The sequence below is a fragment of the Macaca thibetana genome, chromosome 9 (genome assembly GCF_024542745.1).
Source record: "Macaca thibetana thibetana isolate TM-01 chromosome 9, ASM2454274v1, whole genome shotgun sequence".
NCBI classification, from domain to species: Eukaryota; Metazoa; Chordata; class Mammalia; order Primates; family Cercopithecidae; genus Macaca; species Macaca thibetana.
In genome coordinates, this window is record NC_065586.1 from 117,001,728 (window position 1) to 117,016,579 (window position 14,852).

General features: G+C 42.0%; 1 protein-coding gene across 1 annotated transcript in view; it reads left to right on the top strand.

Moving 5' to 3' along the window:
* Positions 1-9,480, top strand: part of WDR11 (WD repeat domain 11) — a 55,815-nt gene extending 46,335 nt beyond the window's left edge. The window contains exons 21-29 of the mRNA XM_050803927.1: positions 841-903; positions 2,069-2,134; positions 2,871-3,048; positions 3,947-4,042; positions 4,555-4,720; positions 5,226-5,323; positions 5,768-5,913; positions 6,675-6,754; positions 8,522-9,480. Of these exons, the coding sequence (XP_050659884.1) occupies positions 841-903; positions 2,069-2,134; positions 2,871-3,048; positions 3,947-4,042; positions 4,555-4,720; positions 5,226-5,323; positions 5,768-5,913; positions 6,675-6,754; positions 8,522-8,679 (1,051 nt within the window). The 3' untranslated portion in view covers positions 8,680-9,480. The remainder of the gene's footprint in view (positions 1-840; positions 904-2,068; positions 2,135-2,870; positions 3,049-3,946; positions 4,043-4,554; positions 4,721-5,225; positions 5,324-5,767; positions 5,914-6,674; positions 6,755-8,521) is intronic.
* Positions 9,481-14,852: the final 5,372 nt, after the last annotated feature.

Consider the following 14,852-nt stretch of genomic DNA (forward strand, 5'->3'; position numbering starts at 1 on the left):
GAAAGTCAGCCATGGCCTGTACTCCAGCATTTAAAGGGAATGGAGCCTTTAAAGCCAAGAGAAGGTAGAGACACTACAGAATTGCCAGGCTGCCTCTGGGTTCTCAGGGGCCTTTGTGGAAGTGTGGGTCAGTGAGGAGCTGTGAGGGCATGTATTGCTCTCAGGTGTCTGTGTGCTTGTCTTATGGTCTGAACATGGATGTGTCATGATGATGAAAAGGATGCGTGTGAAGAGGGCAATGGAAGCCAGGGGAATTTGGAGCCAGGCACATTCTTTTTAAAAGCAGCATCATTAGCTGCAGGGGTATACTGTGTCTTATAAATCTTAATATTTGCCTCATTGCAAAAAAATATTCACAGAAACTATTAGTGATTATTAATTAAATTCACAAATATTACTGAACTCCTGCCATGTGCAGCACGGATGGGGCATTTAAAAGTAATGCCAGGAAGTGTCTGTTCTCCAAGCACTGTCTCCTCAGAATATTCATTCTGCAGAGTTTATTGAATGCGCAGATTCCTTTAGTTATTGCTGAGTTCTTCATTAAAAGGAATCTAACCTGATAGATTTTAAAGCCTGCTAATAAATTTCCTGGTTTCTTGAAAGCCAAGGAGACTTTCTTTACTCGTTTTGTTGTTTTTGACTCAATAAGATACAAGCAGATGTAAAGTTGATTGGTGGGGTCCTGAGGAGATTTTTGTTATTTTGGTCTGTCACCAGGTTTTTAACCAAGAACTACAAAGAAGATTATCTCTATATTAACACAACTTTTTTGAGGTGAAGAAATACATGGTTTTAAGTGAAGAGATAATGAACTCATTCAGAATCTTTTCTTTACAGTGACTATCCAGAAAATGAAGAAATAAAGAATCTCCTCCAAGAGCAGTTGAATTCATTGTCTAAGTAAGCACTCCATGTTTTATTAAAAAATAGGAATATGAGAAAGAAAAATATAATTCAACTTTTCAAAATTAAAATAAGTTATGTTTTAGAAAGTATTAGTGGCCCAAGAAGAGACCATTCTGTTTACAGAGGTTTGCCTCCCTTTAGAGTCTGTGTTTTGCAGAAAAAGTACTTACTCAGTAGTTACAGTGAGAGAGCATCTGTCTTCACCAAGTTCATGAGCACCAGCTGCTCTGGTCTCACATCAGGGCAGGACTAGATGCATAGTGTGAGCGTCCTTGTAGCTCGGCCTGCCTCTGCTACAAACGTCCATGAAGCCTCACAGTGGGAGACAAATCGCAGGGTGATTCTGGGTCTGCTTCCCGCTTCTAAAATGAGTTCTCTGTGTCAGGTGCTGGTGTGCACAAGTCTGGCTAAGAAATGAATGTGCTCCCTAGAGCCAAGGGCATTTAACAGAATGTACTGGGAATAAGAAAGGAAAAAATATGGGCCTACAGGGAGTTCTTGGGGAAAGCATAACACATTTTTGCAGTCTAGAATCTGTTACATATAATTATAGTATTTAACAAATTAAACATGTGAGATTTTATTGATGGAAAATTCAAAATAATTAGTTTTTTCTATGCAAAGATTAACATTTATGTTTAAATGAGAAACTATAGATTTAAAGAATATCTTCCTGCCTGATTTGTGAATATTCAGTATTTGACTATTTTAGAAACATGAATTTATAAAAGCACTAACCATTCTTCCTTAGATACTTTATTTTTGGAATAGTTTTAGAATAAATTACGAATGTCATCTTCTTTAAAGTATTTACTGTTCTTGATGATTAGCAAAATGACTTTGTCAACAATGGCATTCTTGTTCCAGTAGTTAGGCAGCTGATACTTTCAAAAACTGTTGTAAGCCTATAAACCAGAAATGAGAGCGCTGCAGCTCCCTGTGGTGGCCAAAAGCTGCTACTTCTCCAAGCCTTGAGAACACTCTCAGCCCCCTTCAACTTTTATGATTTCAGTGTCATAGTAAAGTACCTTGTCTTGTGTAAATTCTACACATGTTATTTGACTGGAATTTTTCATTTCAAGAGTATATTGGTCAACCCCCATGCTTTATTGTTTGATTGAAAACTTTTGTCTTACTTTTGTCCGGATTCCTTCCGCAGTGAGATAAAGAAACTGTTGCTTGATCCAGAATTCACTCTGTTGCAGAGGTGCTTGCTTGTTTCAAGGTAATATTGTTTGATGTATTCTGTATAAGGATTTCAAGTCAACTCGTTTTTTTTAAGGGTTTTTAGTTACAAACACTTAGATTTTAGAAAAATGTATCAGTTCATCCTTTAGATTTAACTTAAAATAATTTTGATAGTAGTAATAACAAATCGGGAAAAAATCAAATTGCATTTTAAATGTGAGATCTAGGCCTTCTCTCTGGAAAGCACTCCCTCCTACAGCTTTTTAAAATATGTGTTTTAAAATATCAGATACAAACTGCATATATTTAAATATAACAATAAATTATATTTAGAAGCAACAACCTGTATATCCTGACTTACAGTAGAGTTTGTCACTTGTAAAAAAAAGACTCCTCTCCCTACAGAATAAATAGCACATTACTTTCATACCTTATCTAGCCAGTTATCCCAGAGGAACTTCTTCCTAATGTGAATCAGTGTCCCACATTGAAAGGTATGCTAATGGCAAACCAGGTAAATAATTGTTCTTAACACAGAACGGAAAGATGTTGGGGTCTGAAGGGGTCCTATGAAGTCAGGTCCTTGTATTGTTGGAGGCCCAGTAGCAGGGCTGGAGAACTTGCTGCCTCCCCCTTTCACCCTGCCAGGCCCCATGCCAGTATCCCAGTGGACATGTGACAACACTCCCTTCCAGTTCTTCAGTCTACTCTAGCAAGCCATCCAGGCCAGGTGTGCTGCAAGTGCAGTTGAAACGTTGCTTCATCCTTGCCAGGCTCTATGGTGATGAATCGGAGCTGCACTTCTGGACTGTCGCTGCCCACTATCTGCACAGCTTATCCCAGGAAAAGTCAGCCAGCACAACAGCTCCTAAAGAAGCTGCTCCTCGAGACAAACTAAGCAACCCACTGGATATATGCTATGATGTGCTCTGCGAAAATGCCTACTTTCAGGTAGTCTACTTCACATAGCAAAAGCTTTAGAGCTGTCATCTTGATTACTTATATCTTTGTCAATATCTTAAACTTGGGAAACTTTCAAACTAAGTTACTGTTCAGTAATAGAAATAAGCCCTTGAAAATTAGCTGGGTGTGGTGGCACGTGCCTGTAGTCCCAGCTACTCAGGAGGCTGAAGCAGGAGAATCACTTGAACCCGGGAGGTGGAGGTTGCAGTGAGCTGAGATCATGCCACTGCATTCCAGCCTGGGCAACAGAGCAAGACTCTGTCTCAAAAAAAAAAAAAAAGAAAAAAAAAAGAAAGGAGGGGAGGGGAGGGAGGGAGGGAGGGAGAGAGGAAGGGAGGGAGAGAAGGAAGGAAAGGAAGGAAAGGAAGGAGAGGAAGGAAGCCCTTGGTACATTTCCATTAAAAAAAGCCTGATTCAGGATTTGAAAAGCTCATAGGCAATTACTGAGTTTTTTACTAAGCATTAAAATTTTATTATTAAACAGTCTTAATTGTTTAATTTGTCTACATTTTTAAGTTAGCTTCATTTTAATTGTCATTAATTTTCTATAAATAACAAATACTTTATACACTTGAATTGAATTTGCTGTTCGCATCAGAATTTCTTTAACCTCCTGCAGAATGCTTCAGTGCACATAGGTTTTTATGCAGCTCTACTTAAGCGCCAGTTTCTGTGGGCAGGCAGGCATGCATTCAAGCGATAATATCTATCAACATTTTTTCTTTCCAAATTCTTATTAAATATTTGGAACGCTGTAAAGTTGATTATTAACCTGAAAAGGCAAAGTAGTTTATTAAAGTGATCTTATTAAGTACAGTAAAATTTAAATAATTCCAGACTCTCATAATCCAGGCTTAATTTTTCTTTTTTTTTTTTCCAATTCTAGAAATTTCAGCTAGAAAGGGTTAATCTACAGGAAGTGAAACGGTCAACTTACGATCATACAAGGAAATGTACAGACCAGCTCCTACTCTTGGGTCAAGTATGTGAGTTTTTGTAACTCTTTACATGCTTCATTAAATTGCTAGTTAATTAGTATTTCAGAGCAATATATCTGTATGTATATATCTCATAGTATTTTCCCCTTGAATGTACCTCCTTCCCTATAGACAGTTCAGGCTTTCTTTCAAAATAATACCAATAAACTTCATAAGAAAGTAAAAACATGTGGTTAACCAGCTTGTAATTTAGACTTCCATAATGTCCAGTGGAGCCCAGCTATTTGTTTTGTTTTTTTGTGTGTGTGTCCGAATTCACTGGTGCAAAGCTAAAATAGGCAATTACTCGAGCACCTAGATACACCAGACTCTGGCTTTATGTTTGTCTCAAAATAGTAGTGTAGCACCTCTGTTTAATTTTTGTATTTGTAAACAAAATATTCAATTGCAGTTTTTGACAATGAGTGTTTTCCTTTAGTTTTCCACATTATGAATTTTAAAAAGTTATGTTGGAGGAAAATGTTCTCGTAATTAGAAAAACCGTTTCTCTTACTAGACAGACAGAGCTGTGCAGTTGCTGTTGGAAACAAGTGCAGATAACCAGCATTATTACTGTGATTCACTGAAAGCCTGTTTAGTCACTACTGTCACCTCGTCAGGCCCCTCTCAGAGCACCATTAAGTTGGTGGCGACGAATATGATTGCCAATGGCAAACTGGCAGGTAAGGCACACATGATATATTTGTCATCTCTCTGAAAAATGAGACCTTGTTCCCAGCAAAGTATTTGATTAGTAGGGACATTTCTTTCTTTTTTACATATGCTGAAGAAAAAGAAGAATGATTGCTACCTATAAATCAGATGACTATAATTGTCTAAACCAGAATTAACTGTTTACACTTTTCAGAGTGAAAGGGGGCTCTATTAATAATTGCTGAGATAATAGGCATAAATCCAACAATCCTAGGCAAGCCAGAACAATAAAACCTGCGAGAGAACTATGCTTTCCCTACTTATTCTCCAGACTGTATTGTGCTTCCTACCCTGGTTACTTGAGTAATAACAGTAAAACCCTGAATATTATGTTTCAAAATTTAAATCAAGCCTGTCTTCAGTAGGTATAAAATGGGCAAGACTAAATAAGGTCAAATGGGGATTTAACTTTTTAATGACTTCTCAAAGAAAGAGCTGCAGTGTCACTTGAGGGGGTGTGCGTTTGTCTTTCAGAGGGCGTTCAGTTGCTCTGTCTGATAGACAAGGCTGCAGATGCCTGTCGCTACCTGCAGACATACGGCGAGTGGAATCGGGCTGCATGGCTGGCGAAAGTAGGTGGTTCCAAGTGTCAGTAGGTGCCCTCAACATTTGGGATAGAAAGTTCAGTCCTGAACTTTGGACTTATGACTTTGAAACATTTTTTGGGCTGCAAAGCTTTGCAAATATTTTCTTGCAACCTTCATCCTTTTCCTATTCTTTATGAGTGTAAATAGCATTACTTACTTAAAAATGGATCTTGCATAGGTAGCAATTAAGTAAAAGCAGCTGCCTCCTCTTCCTCCTAGAGTCTGAGCCTGAACTACAGTCCAGAGGTATTGGGTCCTGTAGGCACAGACTTATCATCATTCAGGGTATGCAGCAGCTTCGGGGCAGTGTTCTAGTCAAGCAGAGCCTAGCCTGTGTTTCATAGGAACAGATCTCACTTTAACGGAATTATTATTTTTTCTTTATAGAGCGCAGGATGTTTTTGTTGTTAACACAGGCATCTTTCTCAGGTCCGTTTGAATCCTGAGGAGTGTGCCGACGTTTTAAAGCGGTGGGTTGACCACCTTTGTTCTCCACAAGTCAATCAGAAATCAAAGGCTCTCCTGGTCCTCCTCTCTCTGGGCTGCTTTTTCAGCGTGGCAGAGACGCTTCACAGGTAAACCGAGAGTTCACATGGGCTGCTCAGGACTGCCCGTGAGCAGTCACTTCATGTTCTCTCGCGGTTCTAGCAGGTGGTGGTACTCAATGTGAAGTGAAAGGAGAAGTATACATTTCAGGTTTGTCAAAAAACCCAAAGGAGAGTGGAACTGTCCATGTTCATTACGTCTTCATTTGGTCTGGGAGCTATGATAGTTTCCTACTAATATGCTGATCAAACCTAACAGGCACCTAGTAAAAAGGAATTTAAAAGTCTTCAGAGAATTGGGGTCCATTCAGCTTTGACTAGAGCAACTGAGAGGAGGCCCAGAGAGCAGGGGGAGAGGTGACAGAAGGCATGGTGAGGTGGAGACATCCTGTCTGAAAATCTGGAAGAGGAACAACCATCACTAATTGTGGAGCATTTCATTTATTCAAAACTAAGGGAGGTAGATTAAGGAAATATGACAAAAGATTACTTGTCAACTCTGGATACTGGGTACATGGGCACTTGTCATCTCTGTAGATTTTTGTGTATTTAAACTATTTCACAATTTTTTAAAGTATTAATTTTAAAAAGCTTGGGTTTGGAGATGTGAGTATTCTTCCCTCCTTTTTTTAATAAACCAGGGCTTAGAAAAGTGCTTGTATCTTAATGTAGTACGAAGGTTTCCAGGGAAAATGTGTAAATGTCTTTATACAGAAATATACCCTTCAGTGGTGCTGCCCACCAGTGACATAAATCACAAAGCATAACTCTTGTTTTGTTCTGTTGAGCAGCATGCGATACTTTGATAGAGCGGCCTTATTTGTGGAAGCTTGCCTCAAGTATGGAGCATTTGAAGTCACTGAGGACACAGATATCCTTTGCAAGGTTTTTATAGTGACGAGGAAGAAAGTGACATGCATGGGTTTTGGAATTTCCCTTAGTTGTGCTGCCTGGACAGGAGCTATATTATGTTGTGAAAGATCCATGTTCTGATTTTCTGATTCACCAAAGCCAGGAAAGAGGGAGAAATTAGAGGACAAAGAATCAGAAAAGAAGGTGGCTGCACCGTGGGTGTCAGCTTTGACTAGAATGGAGGGAGGCAGGAAGGACTATGCAGGACAGGGCCCCCAAGTCTTGTTTGAACTTTAAAATAAGATGAAGGAATGATTTGGGGAACAGGGAGAAGGACTTGGTACTTTCAGATAGTACTTTTTCCAGACCAGGCATTCCATGGAATACATCTTATATATTTATCTAGAAAAAATAAACTGGAATAACTAAAAAAGACTCCCACGATCACCTCTAATGACAATATGCTATGGTACAAAATACAGCACTTAAAGAGGGGTGTTGCTCAGGCCAGCCACCATGATCCACCCATCAGCCGCAACATTTTATTTCTTCTAAATGTCACTTGAGCAACATCGGTTTCTTTGAAAAGAGTGAACTTGAGAATGCAACTCCCAGGACCAGAAAAGAATGAACTTGGGCCAGTGCTTGTGTGGCCCTGCTGCTGCTCACTACACTTTGCTTCGAATTCTTAAATTTGCTCTCATTTCTACATGGCAGCTACTTGGTTCTCTCTCTCTTTCTCCCTCTTTCTCTCTCTGTGTGTATATATATATACACACACACATATATACATATATATATATATATATATTTTTTTTTTTTTTTTCTTACAGAAAATTAAACTAAGACTAAACTAAATTTTTTTTTTTCCTGTTTTTGAGGCAAGGTCTCACTCTTCTGCCCAGACTGGAGTGAGTGGCACAATCATGGCTCACTGCAGCCTTGACTTCCTGGGCGCAAGCAATCCTCCCACCTCAGCCTCCCCAGTAGCTGGGACCATAGGTCCACACCACTGTGCCTGGGTTTTTTGTTGTTGTTTTGTTTTGTTTTGTTTGGTAGTGATGCAGGTCTATGCTGCCCAGGCTGGCCTTAAACTCCAACTCAAGCGATCCTCTCACCTTGGCCTCCCAAAGTGCTGAGATTACAGGCATGAGCCACCCAGCCCTACACTGAAAGTTTTTTTTAAATTAAACTAAAGCCTGAGCCTACTCAAGATCATGTACCTAGTCATTGGGAAGGTGACTGGTTCAGTGTATCCATTTTGAGGATCAAAGCATCAGCACAGAGTACCCAATAGGCTGTTTAAAAAAAAAAAAGTTTTTAAAAACAATAGGCAGGGCTTTCTAAAAACCCAACATCCAGATATAGGGAATGTTGAGAAATAAATATCTGCCCCCAAACTGCCAGCCTCTCAGACTTTCAAATGGAATGAGGATATGCAGGTGAAGTTTCTCTTCTCATATATTCATCTTCCAATCTTTAGTTGAGTGTAGGTTGTGGGAGAATCTGGGAGGATGTTGGTTGAGTCCTCTGGAAGGAGAAGCTTTGGCCTCAGCTGATGCGAAAGGTAGTGATGGTACAGACTGAGATATGGCCTCCTATAGCTGGGAATCACCCTCCGCCTACAAAAAGGCTCCTGTGTTCATCCTGTGCTGCCCGCTGTGGACAGCAGGTCCCTTCCGAGCAGCCAGCAGAGCAGACGCAACTCACCTTTCCTGTTTCTAGGAGCCTGTGCGGAGCCTCATCACAGCCCTTTTTACTCTTCTTTTCCTTAGCTATGGTTTACAGAAACTTATCACTGCTGTATATGCAGATTATGCCAGGAGTTTGAAGAACCTCGGTTTTAAGCAGGGAGCAGTTCTCTTTGCTTCAAAAGCTGGAGCAGCTGGCAAAGACTTACTAAATGAGCTTGAGTCCTCCAAGGAAGAACGCATCGAAGAGTGACAGCTTAATAAATTCCAGGGAATCTGACCTGGAAGGCAGATGGGAGGGGGCTGGTCTGACTGTGGTCACCGCCACAGTCCAGGATGAAGAGGAGTACAGGGTCCTGTGAGCTGTTTGACCACTGTTCTAAGGCTATGTGTGCCCAAAAGCTCATGAGCGTCTATGTTGGGAGTAAGTTTGTATCCTGTGTTGATCTCAGAAAGAATGTGAATGCTTAAGATTTTGAAAGTATGTAATATTTTATACTTTTGGAGAGAGCTTTAAGAGTCCCTGGAAATACTTTTTAATTTTTTTAACTTAAAATTCAAGAGACTGAATCACTTTTCTCATTGATTAAATGTAAACATGATTGAGAAACCTATAGTAAATGAAATTTGTGAGATGTTTTCTCAAATATATGCTGCGCCTGTACTTATATACAGTCTTTCAAGATACAAACAGGGCAGAAACATTTAAACTAGTATTAAAGATAGCTTACCAAAGCATTTTTGTTTTCTTACCTTGAAAACACAGAACTGTTAATTCCTTGGTTTAAGCAGTCACTAAGTTTTGTAACTTCAGGCTCAGAGGCTACAGGAGGTTTTAATATTTATGTTTAGTTCGGTAGGAGAGGTCTTTGATATTTTGAATTTTAACTCCTTTTATGATACGTCACAGTAACCTCATTTTTGAAGTATTTGTACTTTAATGTTCTCTCTGTTCTGATAGTTGAAGTATGAGATGTAACTGTTATAAATTATTGCTGAAAACGTAAATGTCTGTAACTTACAAACATGATAAATAAATAAAAAATTCCCTCCAGGCCTTTGTGTTCGCTGCATTGCTGTGCATGAGGCCAGGTGATGAGCTGGCTCCTCAGGCGTCATCTGGTCGCCTAGCCTCGAAAGCCTGGCTGCTCCTGCTGTATCCAGAGAAACCTGTATGTGGGAATCCTATGAGAACGGCACAGGGCAGGAAGGACACCCACACCCCAGGCAAGTCTACCTCTGAGTTCCCGGGTGGGAACGTGGCTTAGTGCGCTTGGAGATGAGGGGGTGAGCATTTCTGTCTTTTCCCTCCTGAGCCTGTTGGGTAACACATCATACCCACCAAGAGGTACAATTTTTAAAGAGAAGCATAGCCTCTTTCTACCCTTAGACCAACCAGTCTGACACCCTCTGCCAAGGAACTGAGCTCCATGGAAAGGAAGGCCTGTCCCAGGAATACTTGTCCGCAGCTCGGTGCTTTGGCAAGCGGTTCTGTGTCCGGAGTTGGTTACTTCCAGTGGGTTCTTGGTCTCACTGACTTCAAGAATGAAGCTGCAGATCTTCACAGTGTTACAGCTCTTAAAGGTGGCACAGACCCAAAGAGTGAGCAGCAGCAAGATTTATTGTGAAGAGTGAAAGAACAAAGCTTCCACAGCATGGAAGGGGACCCGAGTGGGTTGCCACTGCTGGCTGGGATGGCCAGCTTTTATTCCCTTATTTGTCCCTGCCAACATCCTGCTGATTGGTCCATTTTACAGAGTGCTGATTGGTGTGTTTACAATCCTTTAGCTAGGTACAGAGCGCTGATTGGTGCGTTTTTACAGAGTGCTGATTGGTGCATTTGCAATCCTTTAGACACAGCGCTGATTGGTGCATTTTTACAGAGTGCTAATTGCTGCATTTACAATCCTTTAGCTAGACACAGAGTACTGATTGGTGCGTTTTTACAGTGCCGATTGGTGCATTTACAATCCTTTAGCTAGACACAGAATGCTGATTGGTGCGTTTACAATCCTCTAGCTAGACAGAAAAGTTCTCCAAGTCCCCACTTGACCCAGGAAGTCCAGCTGGCTTCACCTCTCAGTTCTAGAAGAAATCCAGGATCCATTACTGGTCCTGTACGTGGCTCATGTTTCCTGCCCTTTCTTTGCCTAGGCACACTGCAGTAGACTCTAAAGGCCACAGGCAAATACAGCTTTCTTTACATTGTTTATTATTTGTCCAGATTTATTTATTCAACCATTGTCTTAGCTTTGGCTGCTATGACCAAATACATAGACTGAGTGGCTTAAACAACAGACATTTATCTCTCAGAGTTCTAGAGGCTGGAGGTCCAAGACCAAGGTGCCAGCAGATTTGTTCCTGGTGAGGAACTTCCTGGCTTGTAGAGCGCTGCCTTCTTGCTGCATACTCATGTGGCCTTTCCTCTGTGTATGCACGTGAAGCAAGCGGTGCTCTATCTTCCCCTTAAATGAGCCCTAATCCCATCATGGGGTCAACCTCAGCCTAATTACTTCCAAAGGCTGAACCCTCAAATACCATCACACTGGATGATAAGGCTTCATTATATGAATTACCAAACTTAGGAGTCAGAGAGAAAGAAAAAGCTTTATACCAGAGTCGTGCATTCTGAAAAACGAAAATGCTTTGGATTTAAGGCCAACAAATAGGTACTAAGGCATTGCCTGATTGTGAGAGCAAAGCAGGGCCAGGCAAGGCAGCTGGGTGTGAACACAGTGAGCAGACAAGGCCCAGAGCTTGGGTTTGTGTCAGTCTAGCTGGCTAGTTAGCAGTTAGGACTCCCACGGAGACACAGAGACCAAGCCTGTGTCAAGACACAACTGAAAACCCCCTTCCAAACAGAACAGGTGCTCTCTGGTGATATTCATGGCCACGTTTCTGAAAACTGTCACACTCGCCTCCATCAAGCATTAGAAATCAAGAGCTGAACAAGTGTGAATCGTTTTTCATATTTAGCCTTTCTGAATATCTTTCCATGAAAGATCGTTAAGAATATGTGTTGTCAACGCACTAATGAGGTGTCTTCACGAGCTGAAACAAGCAGCTGAAATTGGGAATAAGACAGAATGACTCCAGGACAGCAGCCCCCAGCCCCAGTGCCGGCCCCTACAGAAGCTGCTGGGCAAGGCCTGGGCCCTTCCCTTTGCCACAAAGCCTGGGTGGGGGTGGAGGAGCCCCCCTGGAGGTGGGGCTTCAGGAGGAAGGCCAGGTGGTGGATGGCAGGTGCTTCCCCTTGGCTGGTCTTAGAGCCATTTCCTACTGCACACCGTCACCTTTTTCCTGCTCTGTTGCTAATGAAATCCTCTGCCAAATGTAGCTGGCTGCCCCACCACAGTCTTGCTCTAGGTCTAATCATTGCTTTGGACGTAGTAGCAGGACATTTTATTCTTTCAAAATAGTTAACAGAGCAGATTCATACAAGCCTCATGTCCCTCACACAGGTACCTGATCAGAGAGTCTCAACATGTAGACATCATTAAATAAGAAAACAGTTTCTCTCTCATCTGTTTGATTACTGGAGGCTTCCTCTTGCCTCAGGATGGTGTTAGGTTTCAGTGAATCCTGAGCTCTGTGACCACCCAGGATATTCCATTCTCAGCAACAGGATGTGACTGAAGTAAAGCATTCAGGCACAAACTTGTAACAGTGCTACGGAAATAAAGGAGGGCCACGCAGGGAAGGCACACAAGGGAGAATGTTCTAGGCAGTGGGGATGTTTCTCTGGGAGCCTGCGTGAGATTATTTTGACTGACTCAAAATGATTTGTGAATGAAAGAACCCTTTTAATTAAAATATAACGGCAGTTTTAATCGATGACATGTTGCTGCCGCTTTAAAAGAAGGAAGGAGGAGCTGGCTTTTGGAAGGCCCTTCTGAAAACTGCTGGAATCCAGTGAGATGGCAGGTCTAAGAGGAAATCGGAAGGGCAGACGGCCACCGCCTCGCCTTGCATTGCCTTTCCTGCAAGGGTCCTGTATGTTTTCTTTCCTTCCATGTCTGTTTGGTCAGCACACAGCACGCATTCAAAATAACCCAGGAAAGCCCTGCTTTTCTCCTGCTGAGAGATGGCGAGGCTCTCACAGGAGTCCCTGCAGGCAATTTCAGGCCTTTCTCTTTGGTGTTTGGCCTGATGCCTAAAAATGCCAAATAAACACCACTCCCACCTTATTTTTTTCAAGAACATTGAGAAGTATACCTTAAGATAAAATATGTCCTAAGTATAAGAGAAAGAAGGACATTCTGAGGTGACCTGACATTATTTTTAGCTTTCCCATCTTCCATATGTAAAGTGAGCAAAGCCAAGGACAATTAAAGATGCTCAAATTGCCTGGCGCTGTGGCTCACACCTGTAATCTTAGCAGTTTGGGAGGCCGAGGTGGGCAGATTGCTGGAGCTCAGGAGTTCACGACCAGCCTGGGCAACATGGTGAAACCCCATCTCTACTAAAATACAAAACATAAGTAGCTGGGTGTGGTGGTGTGCACCTGTAGTCCCAGGTACTCGGGAGGCTGAGGCAGGAGAACTGCTTGAAATCAGGCGGCGGAGTTTGAGATGAACTGAGATGGCACCACTGCACTCCAGCCTGGGTGACAGCGAGACTCTGTCTCTTTAAAAAAAAAAAAAAAAAAAAAAGGAAAAAAAAAAAGAAAGATGCTCAAATTATCCCAGTGTGGTGGTGGGCACCTGTATTCCCAGCTACTTGGGAGACTGAGGCAGGAGAACCATTTGAACCTGGGAAAAGGAGATTGCAGTGAGCTGAGATCGCACCACTGCACTCCAGCCTGGGCAACAAGAGCAAAACTCCATCTCAAGTCAAAAAAAAAAAAAAAAAAAAAAAAAAAAAGGCTCTGATGGACTGCTTCAGAAAGATGGGATTTGAACAAATCATTGAGAATTTAAGAACAGATAAAAAGACAATCCTCAGTAGTCACTGCCTTAAAAATGTAACCAGACTTTGGGAGGCCGAGGCAGGCAGATCACAAGGTCAAGAGATCGAGACCATCCTGGCCAACATGGTGAAACTCCGTCTCTGCTGAAAATAGAAAAAAATTAGCTGGGCGTGGTGGCGGGCGCCTGTAGTCTTAGCTACCAGGGGACTGAGGCAGGAGAATCACTTGAACCCAGGAGGCGGAGGTTGCAGTGAGCTGAGATTGCACCACTGCAGTCCAGCCTGGCACAGAGCGAGATTCCATCTCAAAAACCAAAACCAAAACAAAATATAACCAGAGGGGTCAATTTTCTCTTTGCAGTTAGGGTATTTTTTGGCTTTGTTTTGTTTTGTTTTTGTTTTTGGCTGGGATGGTCTCGATCTCTTGACCTCATGATCTGCCCGCCTTGGCCTCCCAAAGTGCTGGGATTACAGGTGTGAGCCATCACTTGAAGCAAGGCAGCTGATGTGGAAGCAGAGAGAGAAAAGCTGTACACGATGGGGCCTCTGCTGTTCCTGTTCCTGGTCAGTGATGTTGCAGGTTTAGGGTCAGCAAACCACATCCGGCAGCCTGATCCCTGCCTGTTTCTAGAAATACGGTGTTACTGCAACAAAACTGTGCCCACCTGTTCATCGTCTGGCTGTTTTCAATGATAGCGCTGAAAAGTTAGAAGGGAATCAAGTGGCCTGAAAAGCCTAAAATATTTACTATCTGGGTCTTTACAGAAAAATAGTTTAATAACTCCTTCTCTAGGGTCAAAATGCTTCCTGGTGATGAAATCTCAGCTGTCCAACTGCCGTATTGTTTACAGACTGGTATGACGTCCTTTGTAATTTTTCTACAGTTAGGTGCATTAGAACCTACCTCCTTAGAAGGTTGTTGTTATAAGCTCCATCCCATCTGGCTTCTTCATAGGCCCAAGTTGCCATGGAATGGGCACAGGAGACTCCAAGATTTATCGGCCAGGCTAACCTTAGTCTTATTGTTGATAAATCTGAGGTAAAAGGCATCAACAGATGATCGAAAAGTTTAACTCCAAGTGCCATTTCATTGTGAAATATTTGTAAGCAAATCTCCATTTTACTCCAGATACTTCTGAACACGTTCTGCTATGAGATCTTCACTTTATTCCAATCTTTTGCATTCTACCATCATTTTTAAGCCAAAGTACTTCAGGCAGGCTGGAAGATGAAAAAAAATATTTGTGTCCCAAATAAGTGGCATGCACTACTGTCGTAGAAGAGAATCCATGGGTGCAGGGACCCACGTACATCCCACTTGGGAAGCGCATCGCAGGTCAGGGAATCCTACAGGGTCCAATGACTGGGGCTTCAAATAATCCCACAGAGCTGGGCCAGGAGGTGGCACAATAATCAGAAGTGAGAAATGTACAAGTCTGCAACATAATCCAATGGAGACAATTCAAGGAGGAAATTGGCAAACCATTACGTTTGCACAGGTATGTTATGGAAGGAAGG